At 51.4% G+C, this 20,404-nt stretch overlaps 9 protein-coding genes; 5 read left to right on the top strand and 4 right to left on the bottom strand.

Moving 5' to 3' along the window:
* Positions 1-251: 251 nt before the first annotated feature.
* On the top strand, positions 252-2,337 carry RCC_11511 (uncharacterized protein; the record flags this gene model as incomplete). XM_023776732.1 has 5 exons in its annotated part: positions 252-673; positions 724-1,786; positions 1,858-1,973; positions 2,022-2,100; positions 2,152-2,337. The coding sequence occupies 5 exons, from the start codon at positions 252-254 to the stop codon at positions 2,335-2,337; spliced, it is 1,866 nt and encodes a 621-aa protein (XP_023632500.1).
* Positions 2,338-3,617: 1,280 nt separating this feature from the next.
* On the top strand, positions 3,618-4,271 carry RCC_11512 (uncharacterized protein; the record flags this gene model as incomplete). XM_023776733.1 has 3 exons in its annotated part: positions 3,618-3,736; positions 3,799-4,071; positions 4,136-4,271. 3 exons carry the CDS (start codon positions 3,618-3,620, stop codon positions 4,269-4,271), a joined length of 528 nt encoding a protein of 175 aa, XP_023632501.1.
* Positions 4,272-4,528: 257 nt separating this feature from the next.
* RCC_11513 (uncharacterized protein) lies at positions 4,529-5,923 on the bottom strand (the record flags this gene model as incomplete). Its single annotated transcript, XM_023776734.1, has 1 exon — positions 4,529-5,923. One exon carries the CDS (start codon positions 5,921-5,923, stop codon positions 4,529-4,531), a length of 1,395 nt encoding a protein of 464 aa, XP_023632502.1.
* Positions 5,924-9,441: 3,518 nt separating this feature from the next.
* RCC_11514 (uncharacterized protein) lies at positions 9,442-10,266 on the bottom strand (the record flags this gene model as incomplete). Its single annotated transcript, XM_023776735.1, has 1 exon — positions 9,442-10,266. The coding sequence occupies one exon, from the start codon at positions 10,264-10,266 to the stop codon at positions 9,442-9,444; it is 825 nt and encodes a 274-aa protein (XP_023632503.1).
* A 1,418-nt stretch (positions 10,267-11,684) lies between these two features.
* On the bottom strand, positions 11,685-12,304 carry RCC_11515 (related to succinate dehydrogenase cytochrome b small subunit, mitochondrial precursor; the record flags this gene model as incomplete). XM_023776736.1 has 2 exons in its annotated part: positions 11,685-11,886; positions 11,952-12,304. The coding sequence occupies 2 exons, from the start codon at positions 12,302-12,304 to the stop codon at positions 11,685-11,687; spliced, it is 555 nt and encodes a 184-aa protein (XP_023632504.1).
* A 426-nt stretch (positions 12,305-12,730) lies between these two features.
* RCC_11516 (probable mitochondrial processing peptidase beta subunit) lies at positions 12,731-14,321 on the top strand (the record flags this gene model as incomplete). XM_023776737.1 has 3 exons in its annotated part: positions 12,731-12,904; positions 12,973-13,509; positions 13,566-14,321. The coding sequence occupies 3 exons, from the start codon at positions 12,731-12,733 to the stop codon at positions 14,319-14,321; spliced, it is 1,467 nt and encodes a 488-aa protein (XP_023632505.1).
* Positions 14,322-15,730: 1,409 nt separating this feature from the next.
* On the top strand, positions 15,731-17,331 carry RCC_11517 (uncharacterized protein; the record flags this gene model as incomplete). XM_023776738.1 has 2 exons in its annotated part: positions 15,731-16,012; positions 16,075-17,331. The coding sequence occupies 2 exons, from the start codon at positions 15,731-15,733 to the stop codon at positions 17,329-17,331; spliced, it is 1,539 nt and encodes a 512-aa protein (XP_023632506.1).
* Positions 17,332-17,831: 500 nt separating this feature from the next.
* On the top strand, positions 17,832-19,352 carry RCC_11518 (related to vesicular amine transporter; the record flags this gene model as incomplete). Its single annotated transcript, XM_023776739.1, has 1 exon — positions 17,832-19,352. The coding sequence occupies one exon, from the start codon at positions 17,832-17,834 to the stop codon at positions 19,350-19,352; it is 1,521 nt and encodes a 506-aa protein (XP_023632507.1).
* Positions 19,353-19,641: 289 nt separating this feature from the next.
* RCC_11519 (uncharacterized protein) lies at positions 19,642-20,330 on the bottom strand (the record flags this gene model as incomplete). XM_023776740.1 has 2 exons in its annotated part: positions 19,642-20,118; positions 20,289-20,330. The coding sequence occupies 2 exons, from the start codon at positions 20,328-20,330 to the stop codon at positions 19,642-19,644; spliced, it is 519 nt and encodes a 172-aa protein (XP_023632508.1).
* Between the last annotated feature and the right edge of the window lie 74 nt (positions 20,331-20,404).

Raw genomic sequence — 20,404 nt, forward strand, 5'->3', positions numbered from 1 at the left:
CAACCATCTTTTCGACTTTACAACATACAGCCACTCTTTGCATTGGGCGTTGTTCCTGATGGCCATCATATTACCCTGGTTAATGATGATGCTTGTTGAGATGACTTGCCGATGGGGCCTTCGTCTAACATGCATGGCTTGCGGCTGAGTCCCGCATCTTGCATGAGGCTGGCTGCGCCTCCAAGCATGGAACATTACTACATGTATATGTCGACCAGAATCCATACATATCGCTGGCGTAATCTAACACCATGGAAGTCGCCGCGGGAATCGTAGCGTTTGTCACAATCGCCGCCCAAAGCGCGAAACTCATCCACGAAGCAGCAGCAGCCTACGGTGGAGGACCTCAAGATGTCAAGCAATTACTCCAAGGCATTGCAAGTCTCTGTCATGTTCTGCAGCAGCTTTCTGCGCACCTTCTCGCAGCTCCAGAATTGACATTACCGGCAGATCTCGCCAGGAATCTCAAGGTATCGCTCAAGGACGCTCGGCGGCAGATGGATGCGTACAGGATGATTCTGAACCGATGTTTGCCTGCACCGGATGATACTATCTTACGGAGGATGATGATGAGGTTTCGGCCGTTACTGTATCAGCAGGACTTTGAGAAGATGCGGCAGAGCGTGTTGCTGCACTTGTCCGTCATCACGTTTCACACAGAGATCGTCAACGGGTAATCCTCATTCACAGCGCTTTCAAGTCTCTGAGCTGACGGACTTTCAGTATACGTGTTGCTGGTATCAGCCAACAGATGACAGTTCTGGACCGGAACGGCCAGCAGGCACTTGCGTTGCAGCTTCAGCAGGAACACTGTGCTGCTGCGTTCCACTCAAACACCGAGACTATCCTTAACGCTAGCCATCTCTCTTTACAGGCAATCGACAAAGGTCTTCATGAGGTACCTGGACTCCTGAATTATCACTTTGAAAATTTGAGACGGCAGACAACTTCACCTAGATTTCGCGGTCTCGAGGAAAGCCTGCTTCACTTACACCACAAGCTGGACCAGCTACCACGACCATATATTGGAACTCGTCCACCTAGCGTCGTCGAGGCTGTCCAGGTCACGTCTCTGTCTCTCCCGACGAAACTTTCGTCTACTGTCGAGATATCAGTAGCCTCGTTACACACCCTCGTCGAGCAACTTTATGCGTTGCAGCTTCAAGGGTCCGTATTTCTGCCGACGAAACAGAGCGAGAAGCTCCTCCAGGCACTCAGGATCCTCCTAGGTTCCATCAAAGATACTGCATCGACCGGCATGGATGTGAAGACAATGCTCTCCATCCTTGACATTGCAAATCGCATCAAGCTGCAAAGAGAGGGCAAGTKGCGTGTTACTACGCAATCCAAACGTTACTCATGTTGTCTAGACGGTGGCATCTCGCTTGTTGATTCCCCCGGCATAATAAGCTCAATGATTACCGGCCAAGTCGAAAGCCCGCTTGGACGGTTGGTTTTCTGGTCCAGGACGTCCCATAGCCTTTTGAATGCCGTGTATCGTGATGAGCCCACCCCAATGGATAACAGCCACTTTGATGGTGCAATCTGGATGAATGTTGGAAAGCAGCCGAACGCCTACAGAGTCTGTATCTCACTTGCCAGACATTCCTCCGACGAAGGTGTTATATTGCCGCATCCTTTCATTCGAGTGTCAAAGGTACTTGCCGATGACTCCGTGGCTCTCAAAGCGATACGCCAGGGTGACCTTCATTCTCTGCGCGAAGCCATCTTCCGCGACGAGGTCAGGCCCGTCGATTGCGACGAAGCTGGCCGCGGTCTAATCAATGTGAGCTCAGACCTATTGCATTACAGCTGATTCAGCATATGAAGGGGATGGTTGTTGCTGACATAGCTCAGATTGCCTGCTWCCATGGTCATGCCAGCATAGCAAGATATCTCATCAGCCTCGGTGCAGATATCCACGTTCTTGAGCGCCGAGTCGACGAGCTATGGGATTGTGAGGCGTGCCATCTGTAAGTCCTCCCTAGCTTCCTCAAGGGCGATAACTGACGGTGTTCCAGGATCGACTCGTCCCTTTGGGATCACCAAGGCTTTCTTTGTATTCCGGCACGATCTAAAATGAGGCACGAGAATGCTGGCGTAAGTGATCCCGAGACTTTCAAGCCCATTTTGTGCTAATCACACATGAAGGGCTTGCTCCATCTTGCGCATATCCTCTTTGGCAAGTGGACCATAGCTCCGCATCCGAGTCAAAAACAGGATGATCATCGTGGAGCACTGCAAAGACACCTGAAAGGGGATCGTACGACTCGTATTCCACCCATCCGAGAATGGTATCATGCAACGATCTCAGGGGACAAACGAGAAGATTCGTGATAAGATTGTGCTGGATCAGCTCTACCTTGCCACCTAGGTTTCCGCCAGTCCTGCGAATAATCCACGACCAATAATTTCCAATTGGAAACATTGCACCCGTACTGTGTTGTTCGCTATGCCGTTTGGACGACAGTGCTCCATTCGCTGTTCAGAACCGAGGAAACCGACCGAGACCTGGGAGCTTCCTACACATTAAGCTGAAAGTTGACCACAAAGTCCTTCCTGGAGGGCGCGAAGGACGTCGGAAGTACCGATGATGATAGTCTCTGGATTGAAACGGACTCTCCCAGGACGTTGTCAAACGCTGTCAATTCACCGAAAATAGGGCAGACCTGAAAGTGCCACTATCAAAAGATCAACTCAACATTGTCCGTTTCTCCGTCCAATGGCGTGATCGGGCATGGTCGAAGTCTCAAGCAAGGCATTAGCTGCTACGAGCCAACGTCGTCAGCTTAGTATAGCGTCTGGCCACATTGGGATCCTTCTAGCCTGTCCGAGCATGTTGAGGGTCATCGAATCTCGTATAGATATGGTAKGATGGTGTTCGGAAGGATCTCCGCTGTGTCCAGACGCAGTTGATGGCGCGAGGGAGCGGTCTGGCTACCGCGCCAACTTCGGAGCCAGTTGGACTGACAAGGATCACGAGTCTTGGATCACACGCTACAAGGGCTGCCACGTGTAATCCAGGGAAGGGTTCAGATCATGCTTGTGGCATCTCGGGTCATCCAACTCATCAGGCGAAACCGCCGTCTTCTCATTGTTCAAGGGCAGTACTGCTACCTTGCAGCGTGTTCAAGGGGAAGGGAATCAACGATTTTGGAGGCCATGTACTGGTTAAGGCATCAATCACTAATATGCACTCGGATCACTGGACGATCCGATTTCGCGTGAGCTAGGAGTCGATCATCGTCTTACTACCGCGAAGACCTCGGATTCAGGTTGTACATATAGGGCTATGAAGTTTTCGTTCCTCTCGAGCAAGCGAACACTATTTGCAACTTGCAAGCCCTAAGAATGGTAGTGCAAGGCTTTGATGGCAGCGGACCAGTAGCGGAAGGAGAAACCTTGCCTGACTTGTGGCCACTATACCGTTAAGTAGCCTAGTTGAGTATCACTATGCACAAACTTTACAACCAATGCGCCGATCACCGGAAGAATACAAGGTATGACACGAGTCAGTGCTCCCACGTGCGCTCGAGCTKCCATCTGTATAAAGCAGCGAAGAGCCCCAACTACAGATCGACCAACAAAATCTTCCTCCCGAACATAACTAGCAAACAATGAAGTCATTCACTCCTATCCTGGCACTTGGCCTCGCAGGCCTCGTGCAATCCCTGGACATGTCTTTCTACAAACCAGGAGCTGGCGTTGAGCCAGAATTCAAGGCCTACGTCGAAGAGTGAGTCTCCCATCTACTTCGGTCAACCGATGAAGAAACTGACAAGATTCCCCCTGTGTAAGACTCTACCGATCCACAGAGGTCCCAGCCTACACCACCGAGTTCTCCAACTTCTTCACGCCCGATGGACAACTCATTGTACGCGGAATCGTCGCCACTGGCTCCGACGAGATCATCGCTCTGAAGCAGAGACTCCTACCGCCGGCTGGCAACAAGCACTGGAACCATCGTCCAAATGCCACCACCGTTGACTCCGACTCCAGCACACAGAAGGTGTACCAGGTACTTGGCGTTATTCAAGCCACCTACGATGGCGTAAACTGCTCTCAGGCATAGTAAGTTCCCATCCGCAGCCTCTCGAAACTAAGATTACGAAGAGCTAACGAGTCGCTCTTGCAGCTATTCCACTCGCTTCACGGTGGTGAAGAATGCGGGCGTGTTGTCCTTTGAGACGCACGCGGGAAACCTGGCCAAGTATGATGACTTTATCATCCAGCCATCTGTGTCTCCCACCGACATTGCATGTGACCCTTAGTTTTCCTGACGAGGATCATCCTTGGCGAAGGAAAAGAGCTCTGACATGTTCAATATCAATACCCGGCTATCGAATATCAGCGGCCCAAAAAAGTAAAATTATGACCAACCAAATACAATATCCCCAACCTCCATGTGTATTTCTCGCAAATAACGACATCGCCTTTTTGTGAAGATAAAGTAGACATCGTATGAGATATAACGAAGCGTAACATCATAACTTTCATTAAACAGCATGTACCGACTGAAATCGTTCGTCTACCTAGGATCATCAAAGACAAGCACCCCCTCAACCCGAATCTGAAGTCCAACATCAGCCAACTTCAACACCACCTTACTTCCCTCCGCCAAAGTCATAGGTAGCGGTGCTCGTTGCGCAAAAGTATGCGCTCGAGAAGTCTCCAGTAGAGCCCAGCCATCAACAGCCTTATCATCCACGGTAGCGCTGATATGTCTGAAAGCATTCTTCGCTCCGGCATAGGTATATTGGATGTAAACGACTTTCTTGCCTGCGCTTCCGTTCCATTGAAATGAAAAAGTCTGATCGGCAGTCGTCAGATTTGCCGCTAAGCCTCCTGCGCAAGCACTCTCGCATGCAACGAGCTGATCGTCCGGCGTGGTGGAGTTGTCGGCAGTGATGGATGTGTAAGGGAGATTTTTGTGTGTTCCGGTTTCGATATCAAGCTGCCAACCGCTCGTGTACTCGAGTGCAAGACCTGAACCGTTGTAGTTGACGGGATAGAAGGCGTATGTGGAAGAGCCGAGTTGGTTGCCACTCCAGTGATCGCCGAGGTAGAGGTAGAAGGTCTCCTGTGAGCCTTTGATGGTTATGTCGTATGCATTCTGTGTGAGATATGCGTAGGCTCCCTGGGGTGCAAGCAATGTTGTCTCCGACCATGGTCCTTTCATACTTGTGGCTGAATGGTAACCGTTGTCTGTAGGAGTCCAGCCGTCCTGAGGAGAGAAGAGGAGGTAATATACGCCATCAATCTTGAATACTCCTGGTGCTTCTTGATAGACTCCTTTGAAAGTATACTGCGATTCCGCAACATTGTAGTAGTCTTCATCGAGAGATGCAATCTCAAAGTCGGCATTGTTGTTCGTTGCGAAGATGAGGTAGCCGGTCCCATCATCGGGATCCTTGTAGATGGTCATGTCTCTAGACTGCTGACCAAAAGGGTTGAAATTACCACGCCAAGTATATGGACCTTCAATGGACTTTGACGTTGCGACTCCAACCTGCGCTGCTCCATAATCGGATGAATCCCCGTGAAACCACATGACATATTCCTGATTCTTATCGTTGTAGATAACCTTGGGTCGTTCGACAATCATGCTGCTGGAGATATTTGTGTCCGCGATTGGTGAGAGGACATGTCCTTGATACTCCCAATTTTCGAGATCGGACGATTTGTAGCAGTTCACGCCTTGGAATGTGCCTCCGGTTGTTTGTCCAGTCTTGTCTTCTCCGAACCAGTACCAGGAAGAGTCCGATGAATCCTGACTTCGGATGATGTTGCCACCATGCGCCTGGATGGAATTTCCAGCAGTATCAGTCATGTTGATGAGTGGGAAGAATGTAGCTGCTTGAGAAAGCGCAGTGCAGAGAGTGAAGACCGCCAGCGACGTGTGAATACGCATGTTGAGCATCATCGCGATTGTGTCGGCGCTTGATAGGGGTAAACAACAGTAGAGGGGGAGTGAAATGCCATCTTATACGAATTATTCGTCAAAGCCTGTTGTGGCCAGAATAGCATCGTATACTCAGACGTACCTTGTCTCTCCACATCCCGGCAGAGATCATCACAGCCAAATTCTCCGTTTCATCATGAATGTGGAGGCTGGGGTCCCAAGTAAATGGAAAATACACATTTGCTAGCGTGTGGGGTTGAACGAAGTGGAAACCTGTCGGCGGCAATCATCTTCTTCTTCCTTACACGTTCAACTCCAACTGCTGAGCAAAACGATGCCGTCCGGTCTCTTCCCAAATGAATCAGAACGACCGATGAGATGATAATCCCGAGGAAAGCGTCACGAATCMAAAAGTTCGATCAATACATTTAGCCGGCATAGACTTTGTGAGCGTTGATCTTTTCCGAGAAAGCAAGACCAAAATAGAATTCGGTACTTTGAATGCCATTTACCCGACAAGTGAATGTTGCAAATGTGGACCGACGTCAGCGGCACTTGCGTTTGCTTTAACTAGAAGGAAGTCTTCAACTTCTTGCCTGGAGTAGACCATCACCATTGAGTTATCACTTCATCGCTCGAATCCATCACCTGATRATGAGAATATGTTTCCACGACGAKAGTGTGATTACTTCAAGGGAATGTATAGCGTGAACATTTGTACGTAAAGCCCATACAAGGAGACGATATCGTGTATGTTGTRCTGTGATTTCGGGCGGCGAAATGCTCCCTTTTCCAGGAGGAGGAGAGTCATTCGCATCGCGCTTGTCGTGCTTGTTAATGGTTGATTTGCCGGGCTTGCGAGGCTCCAGAGTGGCGTGCTGGTGTTGCCTCGTCCACCAGAATATCGTAGGCGTTTTCATTGACGTATCAAATGATGTTCCAGTGACCAGACAGCGGAAATGAACTTCTTCTCGGCGTCGCCGTCGTGGGCCAATTTGTCTGACTCCAAGTTATCCGCGCGGCCTGCTCTGCCAGAGTAGCCCGGATGATCACACTTGTGCGAAAAAGGAGTTGTCGCATTGCTGTGGCTGGCGTAGGCATTGATTCTGATCTGCCTCTTCGAGACTCAGCCGTGCTCTCTGTGGAAAGTCGTTGTGTATATAAAGGTCGGTTGTGAGGGTTGTGTTGTATATATGAAGAAGAAAAATCGAGGGAGCTATGACAATGTCAGCCAATCATCGCAACGAGTATCATGCCGTAGAACGTACGCGAGACTGTAGTGGCCAGACCACTTCGCCAGGTGCTGGAGTCATTCCTCGCTGAAGATCTTGTGGGGGGTTTTTGACGGGACAGACTGGCGAGGTGGAGACGGATCGATTCTCAGCGATGTAATGCGGCGCTGGTTGGTGCGGCGACAGAAATCGTGCAGTCAGAGTGATAGCTTTGTATACTGAGGTCTTGGTGTTGGTTGTGTATATAAAAGGAAACAACAGAAAGTCTGTGTTGCGGTCAGTCATCAAGGGCAATATCAACGCGGCACAAGAGATGATTGAGCTTACATGGAATTGTGGCGGTCGTGCTACCTCCCCGACGACCACCTCCGTACCAGCGTATGAGAACGCCAATACGGTGGCAGTCGCCGGGTGTAGTTGGTCTGGGTCCTCCATCCTAGAATGACCACGAGCTTAGTGCTGGTGTGATTGTCTTGGGTCACATTGTGGTACATCCAGCCGACGACTTTCTCGGTGAAGATTGAGGTCGTCCTTGGGGAAGTCGAGTGGTATAAGAAGTTCGTAGAGGTTTGCCCACATCTGGAAGGCTTCGAACAGACTACACGCCGGCGACGTCCTGGCAGATGAGAGGCTTGCAGGCATCGATCATGCGGAGCCGTAAGCTCTTCCTCTAGAGTTGCACGAAGGTGTACCCGTGAGCGCGGATCCATCATCAATTTTCTGATACCAGACGAGAATGGGAAAGTCCTCGGAGTGCTTCCTCCGCAGGTTTGACTTCGTCGTACACAATATCGTCGAGCCTATGCATGCACCTGCTGCTGCGCCTTGGACTGCGATTGCTTTCCCCGGAGGAAGTTGCCGATGTCTTAGAGGAGATTGATGTTTTCGCAATGTAGTTGACGAGGTTCTGTAAGAGAGTTAGCGTATTGTCGGAAAAGATTCGAATTTCAAACATACCCTCGATCCCAACGGACTGAAAAAGCACCGACAAATCCCCAAGCACGCCTCCGCTTGCTCCAGTAAACAGTTCAATCTTCCCCCCAGGATTCGAGAAGTCGCCATGAGGTTTCACACAGATTCGCTCGGCAAGACCTGGAAGCTTCGCTTCTCCACCCTGCTTCAGGTCGGTCCAAAGCTGATAGACATCTGTTCCTCGCAAATTTTTGCGTCGTCCGCAAAGAAGCATTAGGCGCGAAACCCAACAGCTTCACAGCAAATGCCTTGGGCAGCAAGCACAATGTGCTTCACATCAACGTCAATGTTGCCATTCCCGCAAAGCCACCATCCTCGCACGACTGTTCCCAAGGTCCGGAGGACCTGGTGATCAAATGGATCTTTTTGTCGCCCGCAAGCAACAGTCGTCCATGTCAAGGTTCTGGTGGAGTGCAATCGACCCCAATATCGCCAAGCACCAGCTCGCGAACGTTTTTGAAGTTTTGTGTATATAAAAGTAAAAAGAAACGATGTATATACCACGAAGAGAGAAACACAAAAGGAAGAAATAGCAGAAACTCGGGAGATACGAAGAACAAGAGATGAGAAGAAATTCGAGAAAGGAGATATCGCGATGTGGTCGAAGGCAGATGGGTCATTCTCATCCCTGAGCTTCAGACCCATTCCACTGTTTGCTCTCAGCTTTCCGACAGAAGCCAATTGCTTCCGTGCGACCAATGCAGGTTTGCGTACTATGTAGAGAGTCTCGCAAGCTCCGAGCTCCAAGCTGGATAATGATACGGTCGCATTGCAAGGAAGCGCGCAAAGTGTTGTTTGCTTCGAAAGTCGGTGTGCAGCTATCCGTCGATGAAGCGTCAACAGCTCACTTTGTCGGCAGATCCACAAATTCACCTTCAAGGAGGATCCGATTGAAATGTAGCATGAAGGCCGTTTCGTTCGTACCATTTTGCTCTGTTTGCTGCGATCCTACCGCGAAGGTTAGACCACTCTGATGGAACTAATGCTTGATCGTTACCCGAAAGTCGGCTGTCTACGTTAATAACATCCAACGCGCGAACGGAGACCTCAACGATATGAGCGTGCAGAAAGCCTGCAGATAGCTGCAGGGCCGTGGGTAGACGCGCGCATCGGTTGTGCTACTGCAGACTTTGCCGAACTTGGTTCTGAATGATGCCTCAGAGCTGGTGATCGATGATAGAGAAGCCCGATCAAGCCTCGAGACACCACATGTGGTACTCTGAGTTCCAACTTCATTCCTCATGGGCTGAGATCAAGGGTGGTATGGAGGTGCAGCTTCCACCCCTCAATGCGTATGGAGAAAAATGCCCTGGTGGCATAATGCTCGAGCTCAAGTCAGCCGAGTGGTATTTCCGAAAACGCTCTTGCGAAGTACTTCCGCATCAAGTTTCCCACAGCATCGTCCTCCTTCAACCACCAATTCGCTCCGGGGAAATGTATCACAAACATACCCCCCTCCCACGACTTTGAATCTCTCGGGTCACGACAGTGATCCAGCYCCTCTGGGTACGCATTGAACATGGTCTGCGGCACAAAAACACTCCGATCCTCCATGCCAAGAACATTGTCAAGAAGCATGTCCCTCAGCACGTCCTGCTCCGTTCGTTCTGGGGTATTGGGCTGCTGTCCGCTCCGCCACTCTTCAATGAACTCCAGCATCCCAGGGGAGACTCTGACGAAGAAGCTGCCCGCATTGAGGGGTTCGCAGTCTCGAGTGAGAATGAGCTGGATTGAGTCTCGGTCTTTACCTTCAGTCTTCGCGAGTTGGAGACTCTGTTCGATGATGTCTTCAATGCGGTTCTCTGGGTTTGTGATCAAAGTATCGTAGTCCAGCATCCATAGCCACTCGTAGCTCTTCTGGCCGGAACTTGTTACTTGTACGGCATCCCGGATCATGTCGAGCTTGGCCCATGGTTTGGCATGGTTTGCAGCTACTGTCGACGCCGTGAAACTCCAGATGAGGTCGTATGAGTGCTTTGCAGCATACTCGTGCTTGTTGGATATGGACATCCAGTCATAGCTGGTCYCCCCGGTGGTCATGCTCAGTATCGCGATGCTCGTGCCGCCGTTTACCTTGGAATTGGGCCAAAGGTAGAACGCCAACATGAGGAGTAGTAGCAAGATGACTAACACGCGTTGAATCTTCGGGAATGAGCTCATCGCCGCTTTGATCGATGCTTCGAATAATGGATGTCTTCTTGCGTGGAATTTCTTGAGGCAGCGCCATGCTCGCTGGAAATGTGTCCGAGGGTTGCTGCCTTACCTTCTATGTTATTGATCGTCGCTAAATAGACTCTCGGGTATCGGCATCAGCTTCATCCTTCCTCTTCAGAGGTAACGACGGGAGGCGGGCATGGATTTCGGACTCTCTCTCTGCCCAAGTTCTTGATGTTCCACAGAGATCAAGCTTGATGACGCCGATGCCAGCGGGCGGCCATGCCTTCATACTCTCAACGTCGCGTGTGGAATGTTTGGAATGCGTCGGCGGAGGAGGAATGTTTTCAGCAGCAAGCCACGTCCAAGCTCGTTGTATATCTTGTTGAGTAGAGCTGAGGTACAAGAACAGACACGCACAGGCGTTCGGGAAAAACCAAGGGAATGCATAAGTGTGGAGCAGTTGTGGCGCGGCGCTCTCGACAAATCTTGCCCTTTCTCCATCTTGTGGCGCACAGTGAAGAGAGGATTGCGCTCCTGAACACACCACAGGCATGTACTGCACATCACCGCCTTACGAGGGACTTCTCCCGTCTACTCAACACAGCTCCCCCTCCTCCCAAGATTCCAGAATCTTCAAAGCGAAATCCCAATCTCATTGAAAAAGGATCCTCATTCCCCTTTCCACAAGATCGATGAATATTCGAAAAGAAGTAGCGGGCGATTGTGAAGGTACCAGTTTTCTAAGCGCAGGTGTCCCTCGTAGTCTCTCCTCAAGGAACTGCGTGAGGTGTGCTTGAGATGGCGGTATCGAGGTTGTAATTTCGCTGGCTATCACGACCATGTTGTCCTTTAGTTCTCGAGGTATTAATTCGGGAAGCGTTGCTACGCATACATATATGCTGCGAAGATGGGAGAAGGTGCTAAAGAGGACGGATGCATTGCTTGATTTTGACATGTTGATGAAATAATGTCTTGTATGGCTGGCTGGCTGGTCGAGTCCTGTGATTAAGGGAGGAGATGGAGTTGCAAGCACCGAGTTAGACGGAAAGTTGCCTCTTCAGGGGTATTCAATCCTACGCATCAATCACCAGATCCCTTTTGTAGATCTCACGAAAACGAAGAGCTGAGGTCCAGAGCTCGCATGCCCCCAGAACTCAAAAGAGCTCTGTCGTATGTCGCCACAGCCACATGGCAAGACCAGCTGCGGCGTTCTCATCAAGACTTGCCCACAATCTCGACATCGTCACGAGTCTGAGGGAGGGGATGGGAACAGATCAAACGTGCCATTTCGGAGGCTGTATAGCTCCATGCCGGGTTTCGTTTCCCCATGCCTATCCCCGCCCGTTCCACAACACCTCACTGCTCTTTGGTTTCGCAGCTCTGTATATGTACACTCCTTCCTCATCTCATCACCACACCCTCTACTGCACCTTGTTGGCAGCCTCCTTGGCTGTGGCACCCGCAGTCCAGACCCTCTTGATTCCCTCGGTCAAGCCGACATCGTTCGTCTCAAACTCGTACCAACCCCAACCAACGACAAACACGGCCGCCAAATTCGCCCAATCGGCCACCTTACGAATCTTAGGAACGCGCCATTTGGGGAAGTAGTCGGTGATGGCAGATCTACACATAAACATGATCAGTATGTAACATCCCCTCGCTCTTCTTGGAATATGCGTGAGACCCACTGGAAACCAATGTAACTGTGAATGATGATCAAGCCAATCAAACCACCATCCAGAATGGGGTGCATGCTTCCCGCCGCAAAAGGCACGACGGTCAGAGGAATCAGAGCAGCGGAGACGGCGCGCTCCATACTCCAGTGATAGCTTCCATGCGCCGGGTGTGATTCAGGAACGGGAGCCGGGTCGTTGACGCCGCCGCGAATGACTTGAGGAAGCGGGGGAAGGATCTGGCGTCGGGAAGAGGTTTGGAATTGTGCGCGTTGGATTTGGTTGAGTTTGGGGGAGAAGAGGGCGCGGGTGGTGCGAGGAGCGAGGAGCTGGCGGAGCGCCGGAGAGCGGAGGGTCGAGGTGGCCATGGTGGGTGGTGTTGTGGTGGAATGGACTGAATGGTGAGGAAGTGGTGATGTTCGATGTCACGGCGGATATGAACCTCGGGAATAATGGGCGGATAAGCAGGCTGTGATTGGCTGGCTGGATGACATTGGCTGGAACGAGAAACAACGACAACAAGTGATGGATTGATGAAGTGGTTGTTGGATTGATGGTGAAGACGTGGATACAGCATAATATCGTATAAATTGATTGACGCATTTTTACATTGATATACTTGCTATCAAGGTGTTGCTGTAGTTCTGTTCATCATGACATAGCTGCATGATTTCCGTCCCACCTCTTTTCTCCATCACTCTTCTCTCACTTCTGGAAGTTGCGCATGCATTGAAGAAAGAAGGTCCGACATCACCACCGCTTCACCTCCACCCACCCACCCACCCACACCCCCCATGGCTTCTCGAAGGCTCGCGCTGAACCTCCAGCAAGGCCTCCGCGCCCAACGTGCCATCAGTGCCGTCAAGCCGCGCTCTCCCGTCCTCGGCAACATCACCCGCCGCGCCCTGGCCACGCCCGTCGGCCATGCCAGCACCACCGAGAGCACTACCCTGAGCAATGGCTTTACTGTGCGTGTTATGATGGATGGATGATATTGATGGGGAATAAACATACTGATGGATGATGGAATGAATAGATTGCAACCGAGCACTCCCCTTACGCGCAAACCTCGACCGTAGGCGTGTGGATTGACGCCGGTTCGCGCGCAGAGACGGACAAGACCAATGGAACCGCCCACTTCCTCGAGCACTTGGCGTTCAAGGGCACCCAGAAGCGATCGCAACATCAATTGGAACTCGAGATTGAGAACATGGGTGGACACCTCAACGCCTACACGTCTCGCGAAAACACCGTCTACTACGCAAAGTCCTTCAACAGCGACGTCCCCAACACGGTCGACATCCTCGCCGATATCCTTCAAAACAGCAAGCTCGAGCCTCAAGCCATTGAGCGCGAGCGGGATGTCATCCTCCGCGAGCAGGAAGAGGTCGACAAGCAGCTGGAGGAGGTCGTCTTTGACCATCTCCATGCCACTGCTTTCCAGAACCAGGCGCTGGGACGTACCATTCTCGGACCAAAGGAGAACATTCAATCCATCCAGCGCACCGATTTGGAGAACTACATCAAGACCAACTACACCGCCGACCGTATKGTACTGGTTGGCGCGGGTGGTGTGAGTGATGGACAATGCAGACAGGCGAAGAATCGTGCTAATCAGGATATTTCTAGGTCCCTCACTCCCAGCTCGTCGATCTCGCGGAAAAGTACTTTGGCAGCATCCCCGCGTACAACCCCAACGCACAGTCCAACGCCTCCCTTCGTGGGGTGGATAGTGCGAAACCTGACTTTGTCGGTTCGGAGGTCCGTATCCGTGACGACACCATGAGCACGGCCAACATCGCCATCGCCGTGGAGGGTGTGTCATGGAAGGATGACGATTACTTCACCGCACTCGTCACCCAGGCCATTGTCGGAAACTGGGACCGCAGCATGGGTAACTCTCCCTACCTTGGCTCCAAGCTCTCCACTTTTATCCACGACAACAAGCTCGCCAACAGCTTCATGTCCTTTTCCACCTCGTACTCGGACACGGGTCTGTGGGGAATCTACATGGTGACTGACGCCATCACCCGCATTGACGATTTGGTCCACTTCACCCTCCGCGAGTGGTCACGTCTGTCCTTCCAGGTCTCCGAGGCCGAGACGGAGCGCGCCAAGCAGCAGCTGAAGGCTTCCATCCTTTTGAGCCTCGACGGCACCACTTCCGTGGCCGAGGATATCGGCCGGCAGATCATCACCACGGGCCGGAGATTGGACCCGGAGGAGGTGGAGCGCGTCGTGGGCGCCATCACAGCGGCCGATGTCATGAGCTTCGCACAGCGCAAGATTTGGGACCGTGATGTTGCCATTAGTGCTGTTGGAAAGATCGAGGGCATGTTGGATTACGCACGTGTGAGGAATGATATGACTCGGTTGATGTCGTAGGGGGCAGGAGAGAAAGAGAGATGAGATGAGGAGAGGAGAGAACCTGTGTGTGTGTATAAGAAAGAGGTGTGTGATGGAGAGGAGGCAGTGGTTACCATGTCATAGAGCACAGCATTGTTTCGGACTTGATACTGCTGTATTGTACTTTTGCTCCTTGATGTAGAATGGTCAAGATGGCTTGTATATTTACCCCAAGTCTTGAAATGTCGCCCTGAACGTACCATCCTCTTCATCGCAGGACATGTGTGTGTGTGTGTGTGTGTGTGTGCAGGGAGAAGGATCTGCCGAGGCGTAACTGAAGTGACGGGAGGATGAATGGAACGTGGAAAAGTCTAATCAACTTCATCATCCAATCTCACCTACCTACATTATGATAATGATAGGTTGAATTCCTCGAGAAACTTACCTGTCCGGACAATAAATACAGCGTGCATACCTTGGAGATGGAATAGCTGCTAGGTAAGGTAAGGTAAGGTAGTGTATCTCTTACAATGCTATGGTATGCCGTGCCATGTCATGCCAATCAATTCCCTCAATTCCAAGGCTGAGGTGAGGCTGGCTGGCTGCTGACTGGCTTGTAGGTTTATGTGACGTTTGGTTTATTGTTTGTGATACTTTTGTGTTGGCTGCAGATGAGATTGGTCTTGGAGAGGGGAGGAGATTGAGAGAGGGTTTGGTGTGGTGTGTCGGACGGGTAACTAGGTGGTGGGTTGGTGGGCCTGGCGGGGATGTAATCAAAGGTGCATGTAGAATAGATAGATTGTCTTGTTTTCCGGGGAGAGGAGTGTGGCTGGTGCTGTGGGTTACCATAAGGTATATTCTCTTTTCCTTGCTCTCTATTCCTGCTCCTGATCCCGTTGTTATTTTCTTGGCTATGGCTGGCTGTCAATGTCTGTACAGCTAGCGATTGCGCAACAAGATTGGATCATTGCTCTTTGCCCGAAATGGCGGGTCGGGGATAACATGTCATGTGTCGGCGGGTTTGATGTGCGAGCACAACATCGTCGCACGAGATTTGATTGAAAATGAGGGCTTGCGTGGCTTGCAGAAGCCGAGGAATTCCAAGATCTTGGAGATGGTATGTTGGTAAGTAAGTAGTGTGGATGGATGGTGGTGGCGTGGCAGCTGATTAGATATCGGCGTCGTCCATTTTCCCAATCCTGATCCCTGCAGAACTAAAAGGATGGAAATTGGGCGAATGACCCTCCTCCCCCCCCTCCCGACACGAATGAAGACGAATACGGGCGGGCGGGCGGGAAGATCGCCAACTACCGCATCTCCAATTCGCACTTTACACCTCATCCTGACATCCACCTTCCCATTTCATACCATACCTCTCTCTCATTCGGCCGACAATGTGCCACGACACTCGTTGATTTCTTTTCTTCTTCTTCTTCTTCTTCTTCACCATGAGGTCATCTTCCCTGCTCGCCCTCGCGGCCCTTCCTCTTTCCTTCACCAAGGCACAACAATACGCGGGAGATATCATCAGCGCCTTCCTGCCCACCATTGTCGGGGCCGAAGTGGCCTTTTTCCGCATCCCGGATCCCAGCGGACAGAATAACAATCTGACCCTCATCAACTACTATTCCCACCGAAGCGATGGCTCCCGAATCATCGAGAGTGACATTCAGCGCGCCATTATCGTCCCGCATGGTCTTTTGCGAGATCCGTGGAACTACGAGAATGATGTCAGTCATGTCGTATTGTCAATGATCATGATGATGATATCAAAACTGACGGGACATCTCAGATGATCAATGCTCTGAAAGTTGCACAGGCCAAAGATGCGGGAATCTCTCCGGACTCGGTCGCCATTCTCGCTCCTTACTTCCCCAATGGCAATGACAAGGGACTGGCCTACCCGTGGACCGAAGGCCTCCGAGCGGGTCGCGGTTCGACGAGCAATGCTCTCGTATGGTCCGGCTCCCAGTGGTCTGCGGGTGCCAACAATGCCTACCCACATTCAAGTCGCAACACTTCATCCTTCTTCGTCCTGGATACCTTGGTCAAGTACTTTGACGACGCCACTCTCTTCCCCAACCTCAACCAGATTGTCATCGCCGGGCATTCCATGGGCGGTCAGATGGTCCAACGCTATGCTGCTGTCAGTCCCTATCAAGAAACTCGCGTTCCCATCACCCACTGGATTGGCAATCCCGATAGCTACGCCTGGTTGGATCCTTTCCGCCCTCTTTCCAACGCAAACTGTCCCGACTACGATGACTACCGCTCAGGCTACAATAATTTCGAAGCTTATGCCGGTGGGGACATGACATATGGCGTCTCGATTGTCAATCAAGGTCGTGCAGCCATCCAGGCCAACTATCGCAGCAAGCAAATCGCCTACGCTCGTGCCCTGCTCGACCGTGGCGATCATTCCAGCGACTGCGGCGCCAACACCACCGGTCTGGACCGCCACGAGCGCTTCTTCTTCTACATCAAAAGCTTTACTCCAACCTGCGACGACCCGGCAGGCTACAACTGCGACACGGTCGACTTGATCAACGTCTCCCACGACAATGGACAAATGTACAACTCTCCCGCCGGTCAAGCTCGAATTTTCACCGACAACTTTTACGGCGAACATGGTCGTGCCTACGATTTCGGCTACCCACGTCTGCAATCTGGAGATGATCCCTTTCCCGACCCAGTCCTTGTCAATACGCCTCCGGTGGTGAATGCCAAGGTCTACGCCAATGGCATGTCTTACCAAGGATGCTGGACCGATCAGGCACCGACAACCGTACAAGCCCTTCCAACCCTACTGTACAACGATCCGAGCAACACCATTGACTCTTGCACGACGGGCTGTGCGAATGGAGGATTCACGATTGCTGGTGTGAAGAACGGGGGGGAATGCTGGTGTGGAAATGCTCTGGCGGGCGCCAGTGCCGTGTTGACGGTCGATAGTGTGTGTCGATTCCCTTGTCCGGGAGATGCCTCGCAGATTTGTGGKGCGGATCAGAGGTTCAGTATCTTTTCGACTGGCTTTCCGGCTTTTGCTTAGGTGGATGGGAAGAGAATGATCATCAGGGAAGTATTTGTGAGAGATGATGATTGATGGGGAATGATGGTGGGTGTCACGTCACATATTGGTTGTATGGACAAGGGACGAGAAGATGTGCACATGGATATACATTATAGATTTTGCTTCGTTGTATATATTGATAAGCTCAAGACCATTACGGGTATACAATCCCGAATCGGGCGCCAAGAACGATTCGATTCGATCCATCAAAGTCTAAATATCACGATGATGCATTGTTTACCGCTCAACTCTGCATCATTTCCTTGTCGTCCATCTTTTACTCATTTCATTACTACATGTATATATACATCTCCGTGTACATCGGGTAAGAGAGCACTTTCTACCGGCAAAGTGCGGAAATGATTTAGCAAGACTGAATGAGCCTTATACATTCTTTGTCCTCCATCTTTTCCAATACTTCGCCATATCCAACATTGCAAAAAGTCCCCCCCAAAAAAGAAAGATAAAAAGAAGACAACATGTTCACCTGGCTCTTCGGCTCCCCCACCTCACCCCCTCGATTCCTCCACATGCGCAGTTCCCGCCTCTTCATAACCCTCACCGTCTCCTCGGCCGTATTCACCGACATCTTCGCCTACGGCATCGTCGTCCCCGTCTTCCCCTTCGCCCTAACCCAACGAGCAAACATCGCGCCCGAGGACGTACAGCGTTGGATTTCCATCTTCCTAGCCGTCTACGGCGCCGCATTACTCATTTCCTCCCCCATCTTCGGCTGGGTAGCGGATCGGAACGAGTCTCGACAAATTCCCTTTTTGGCGGGTTTGGTGGCTTTGGGGGCTAGTACGGCGCTGTTGTGTGTAGGGAGTAGTGTTGCTATTTTTGCGGCGGGGRGGGTGTTGCAGGGTATTTCTGCTGCGGKGGTTTGGTGTACGGGACTGGCGTTGTTAGTGGATGTCGTGGGCGCCGACGAGGGGATTGGTGTGGCGATGGGTTATGTGGGGTTGGCGATGAGTTTGGCGGTTTTGTTGGCGCCGTTGTTGGGGGGTGTGGTTTTTCAGATGGCGGGGTATTATGCTGTTTATGCCATGGTTTTTGGGTTGATTTTTGTGGATGTTGTGTTGAGGTTGGCGATGATTGAGCCGAGGAATGCGAGGAGGTGGTTGGGGGAAGATGAGGGGGTTGGCGTTGTTGATGTTGTTGATGTTGATGTTGTTGAGGATGGCGGGCAGGAGAAGAAAGCGAATCACCAAGATGGCGATGCCATTACCAAGGACGATATGATCAACAAGGAATCCACCGCGGAGGCCCACACCAACACTAGCAACACCCCTATCCCATCAGCCACCGCAACGCCAACCGAGGAATCTTCTGCTCTCCGCCATACACCCCTGCAAAAATTCATCTCCTCCCTCCCACCTGTAATCTCCCTTTTCGCATCCCGCCGCATCCTAGCAGCTCTCTGGGCCTGCACAATGCAAGCCTCGCTCCTAACCTCCTTCGACTCCATTCTCCCCCTCTTCGTCCACGACACCTTCAACTGGACCTCCACGGGCGCAGGTCTAATTTTCCTCCCCTTAGTAGCAGCCTCCTTTCTCGGCCCCTACATCGGCAAACTCTCAGACAAATACGGCCCACGCTGGCTCGCAACGGGGGGATTCCTCCTCGCCTGCCCCTTTCTCATCCTCCTTCGCCTCATAACCAACAACTCCCTTACCCACAAAATCCTGCTCTGCGTCTTCCTCACTCTCATCGGCGCCGGTCTAACTCTGGCTATAATCCCCATCATGGCCGAAATAGCCTATGCAGTCGAATCCAAATCCCAGAAATCTCCCCCGGGGTTCTTCGGTAGGAATGGGGCGTATGCACAGGCTTATGGTTTGTTTAATATGGCTTGGGCGGCGGGCAGTATGATTGGGCCGCTTTTGGCTGGGTTGGTGAGGGAGGCTGAGGGGTGGGGAACTGCGACGCTGATTTTGGGGTGTGTGAGTTTTTTTACGGCGCTGTTGACGGTTGGGTGGACTGGGGGGAGTATTTTTTAAGGAGAGGAGGAAAAGGGGTGCTGAGGCGGGGAGTGATGGGGTAGTTTGATAGCTGGGAATCTGAATATGTATTTGCTGTCAGATCATCATATTCTTCTTTTTTTGACTTGTCTTGGCTGGGAGTTGTCATGAAAAGTGCTCTACTTGGAGTTCGGGGAATTCATGACATGAGGTGATGAGATGGCGGTAGGAGTGTCGGAATATCGTTTCGTACCGTATCACTACCACGGCTACAGCCTCGACCAATTCCGCCAATCGATAGACAACTCCAGGTGAGATGTAATGTATTTCATGCCGTCACTGCATCATCCTCATCATCTAGGCCCTCCTCATCAACTGCTCCCTCCGCGTCAGCTGTTCCCCCCGTATTATTGACCGCTCCCTCCTTGCGTATGAACTCCACTCCAGCCCTGCGAATAGCGTGAAACAGCTTATAGTTCTCAGTATCGCTCTTTTCAATCTTCAGAATCTTAGCCTTCATCACCCTATTCCACTTGGATTGCGTTCCATTGGGTATCCACACTCGATACGCGTCGATCAAATCTCCAATTATCTGGCCGTCAAGTTCATCCGGTGCTTTCAAAACCACCTCGAGAACAATCTTGAGGCGTTTGAGAAAGTCGGCCTCGGCTTCATCGATGATGGTTTGAGGTCGATTGTCGGACACTAGTGTTGTTTCGTTCGTTTTCAATTTGCGGTTCTGTTTGTATCTTTGCCAAGGCTTGCTCATCTTTGGGATGAGGTTGTCGATTTGAGATGTCGATTTCTGGATGTTGGTTAGAAATGAGTTGAGGAGATTAAGTAGAAGGAGCAGACTGTTTGCTAAAAAGATGAATAGCAGCAATCTCATCTCTGTGTCTTGAAAGCGCTGGCTGCAAGGGGACGACGAGGAAGAAGGTCCTAGAAAGGAGGGCATCGGTTTGCTATGGAACGTACCTCTTGTCTACGAGGGGTTGCTGCTGGCTTGAGAATATTCATGGTTTTGCGAAGACGGCAGGGTTCCATGGGATGGATGTCTTCCAGAGGCGATGGTTCATACGGCAGGTCTATCT

This window comes from Ramularia collo-cygni (assembly GCF_900074925.1).
Source record: "Ramularia collo-cygni strain URUG2 genome assembly, contig: RCC_scaffold32, whole genome shotgun sequence".
In the NCBI taxonomy this organism is placed as follows: domain Eukaryota; kingdom Fungi; phylum Ascomycota; class Dothideomycetes; order Mycosphaerellales; family Mycosphaerellaceae; genus Ramularia; species Ramularia collo-cygni.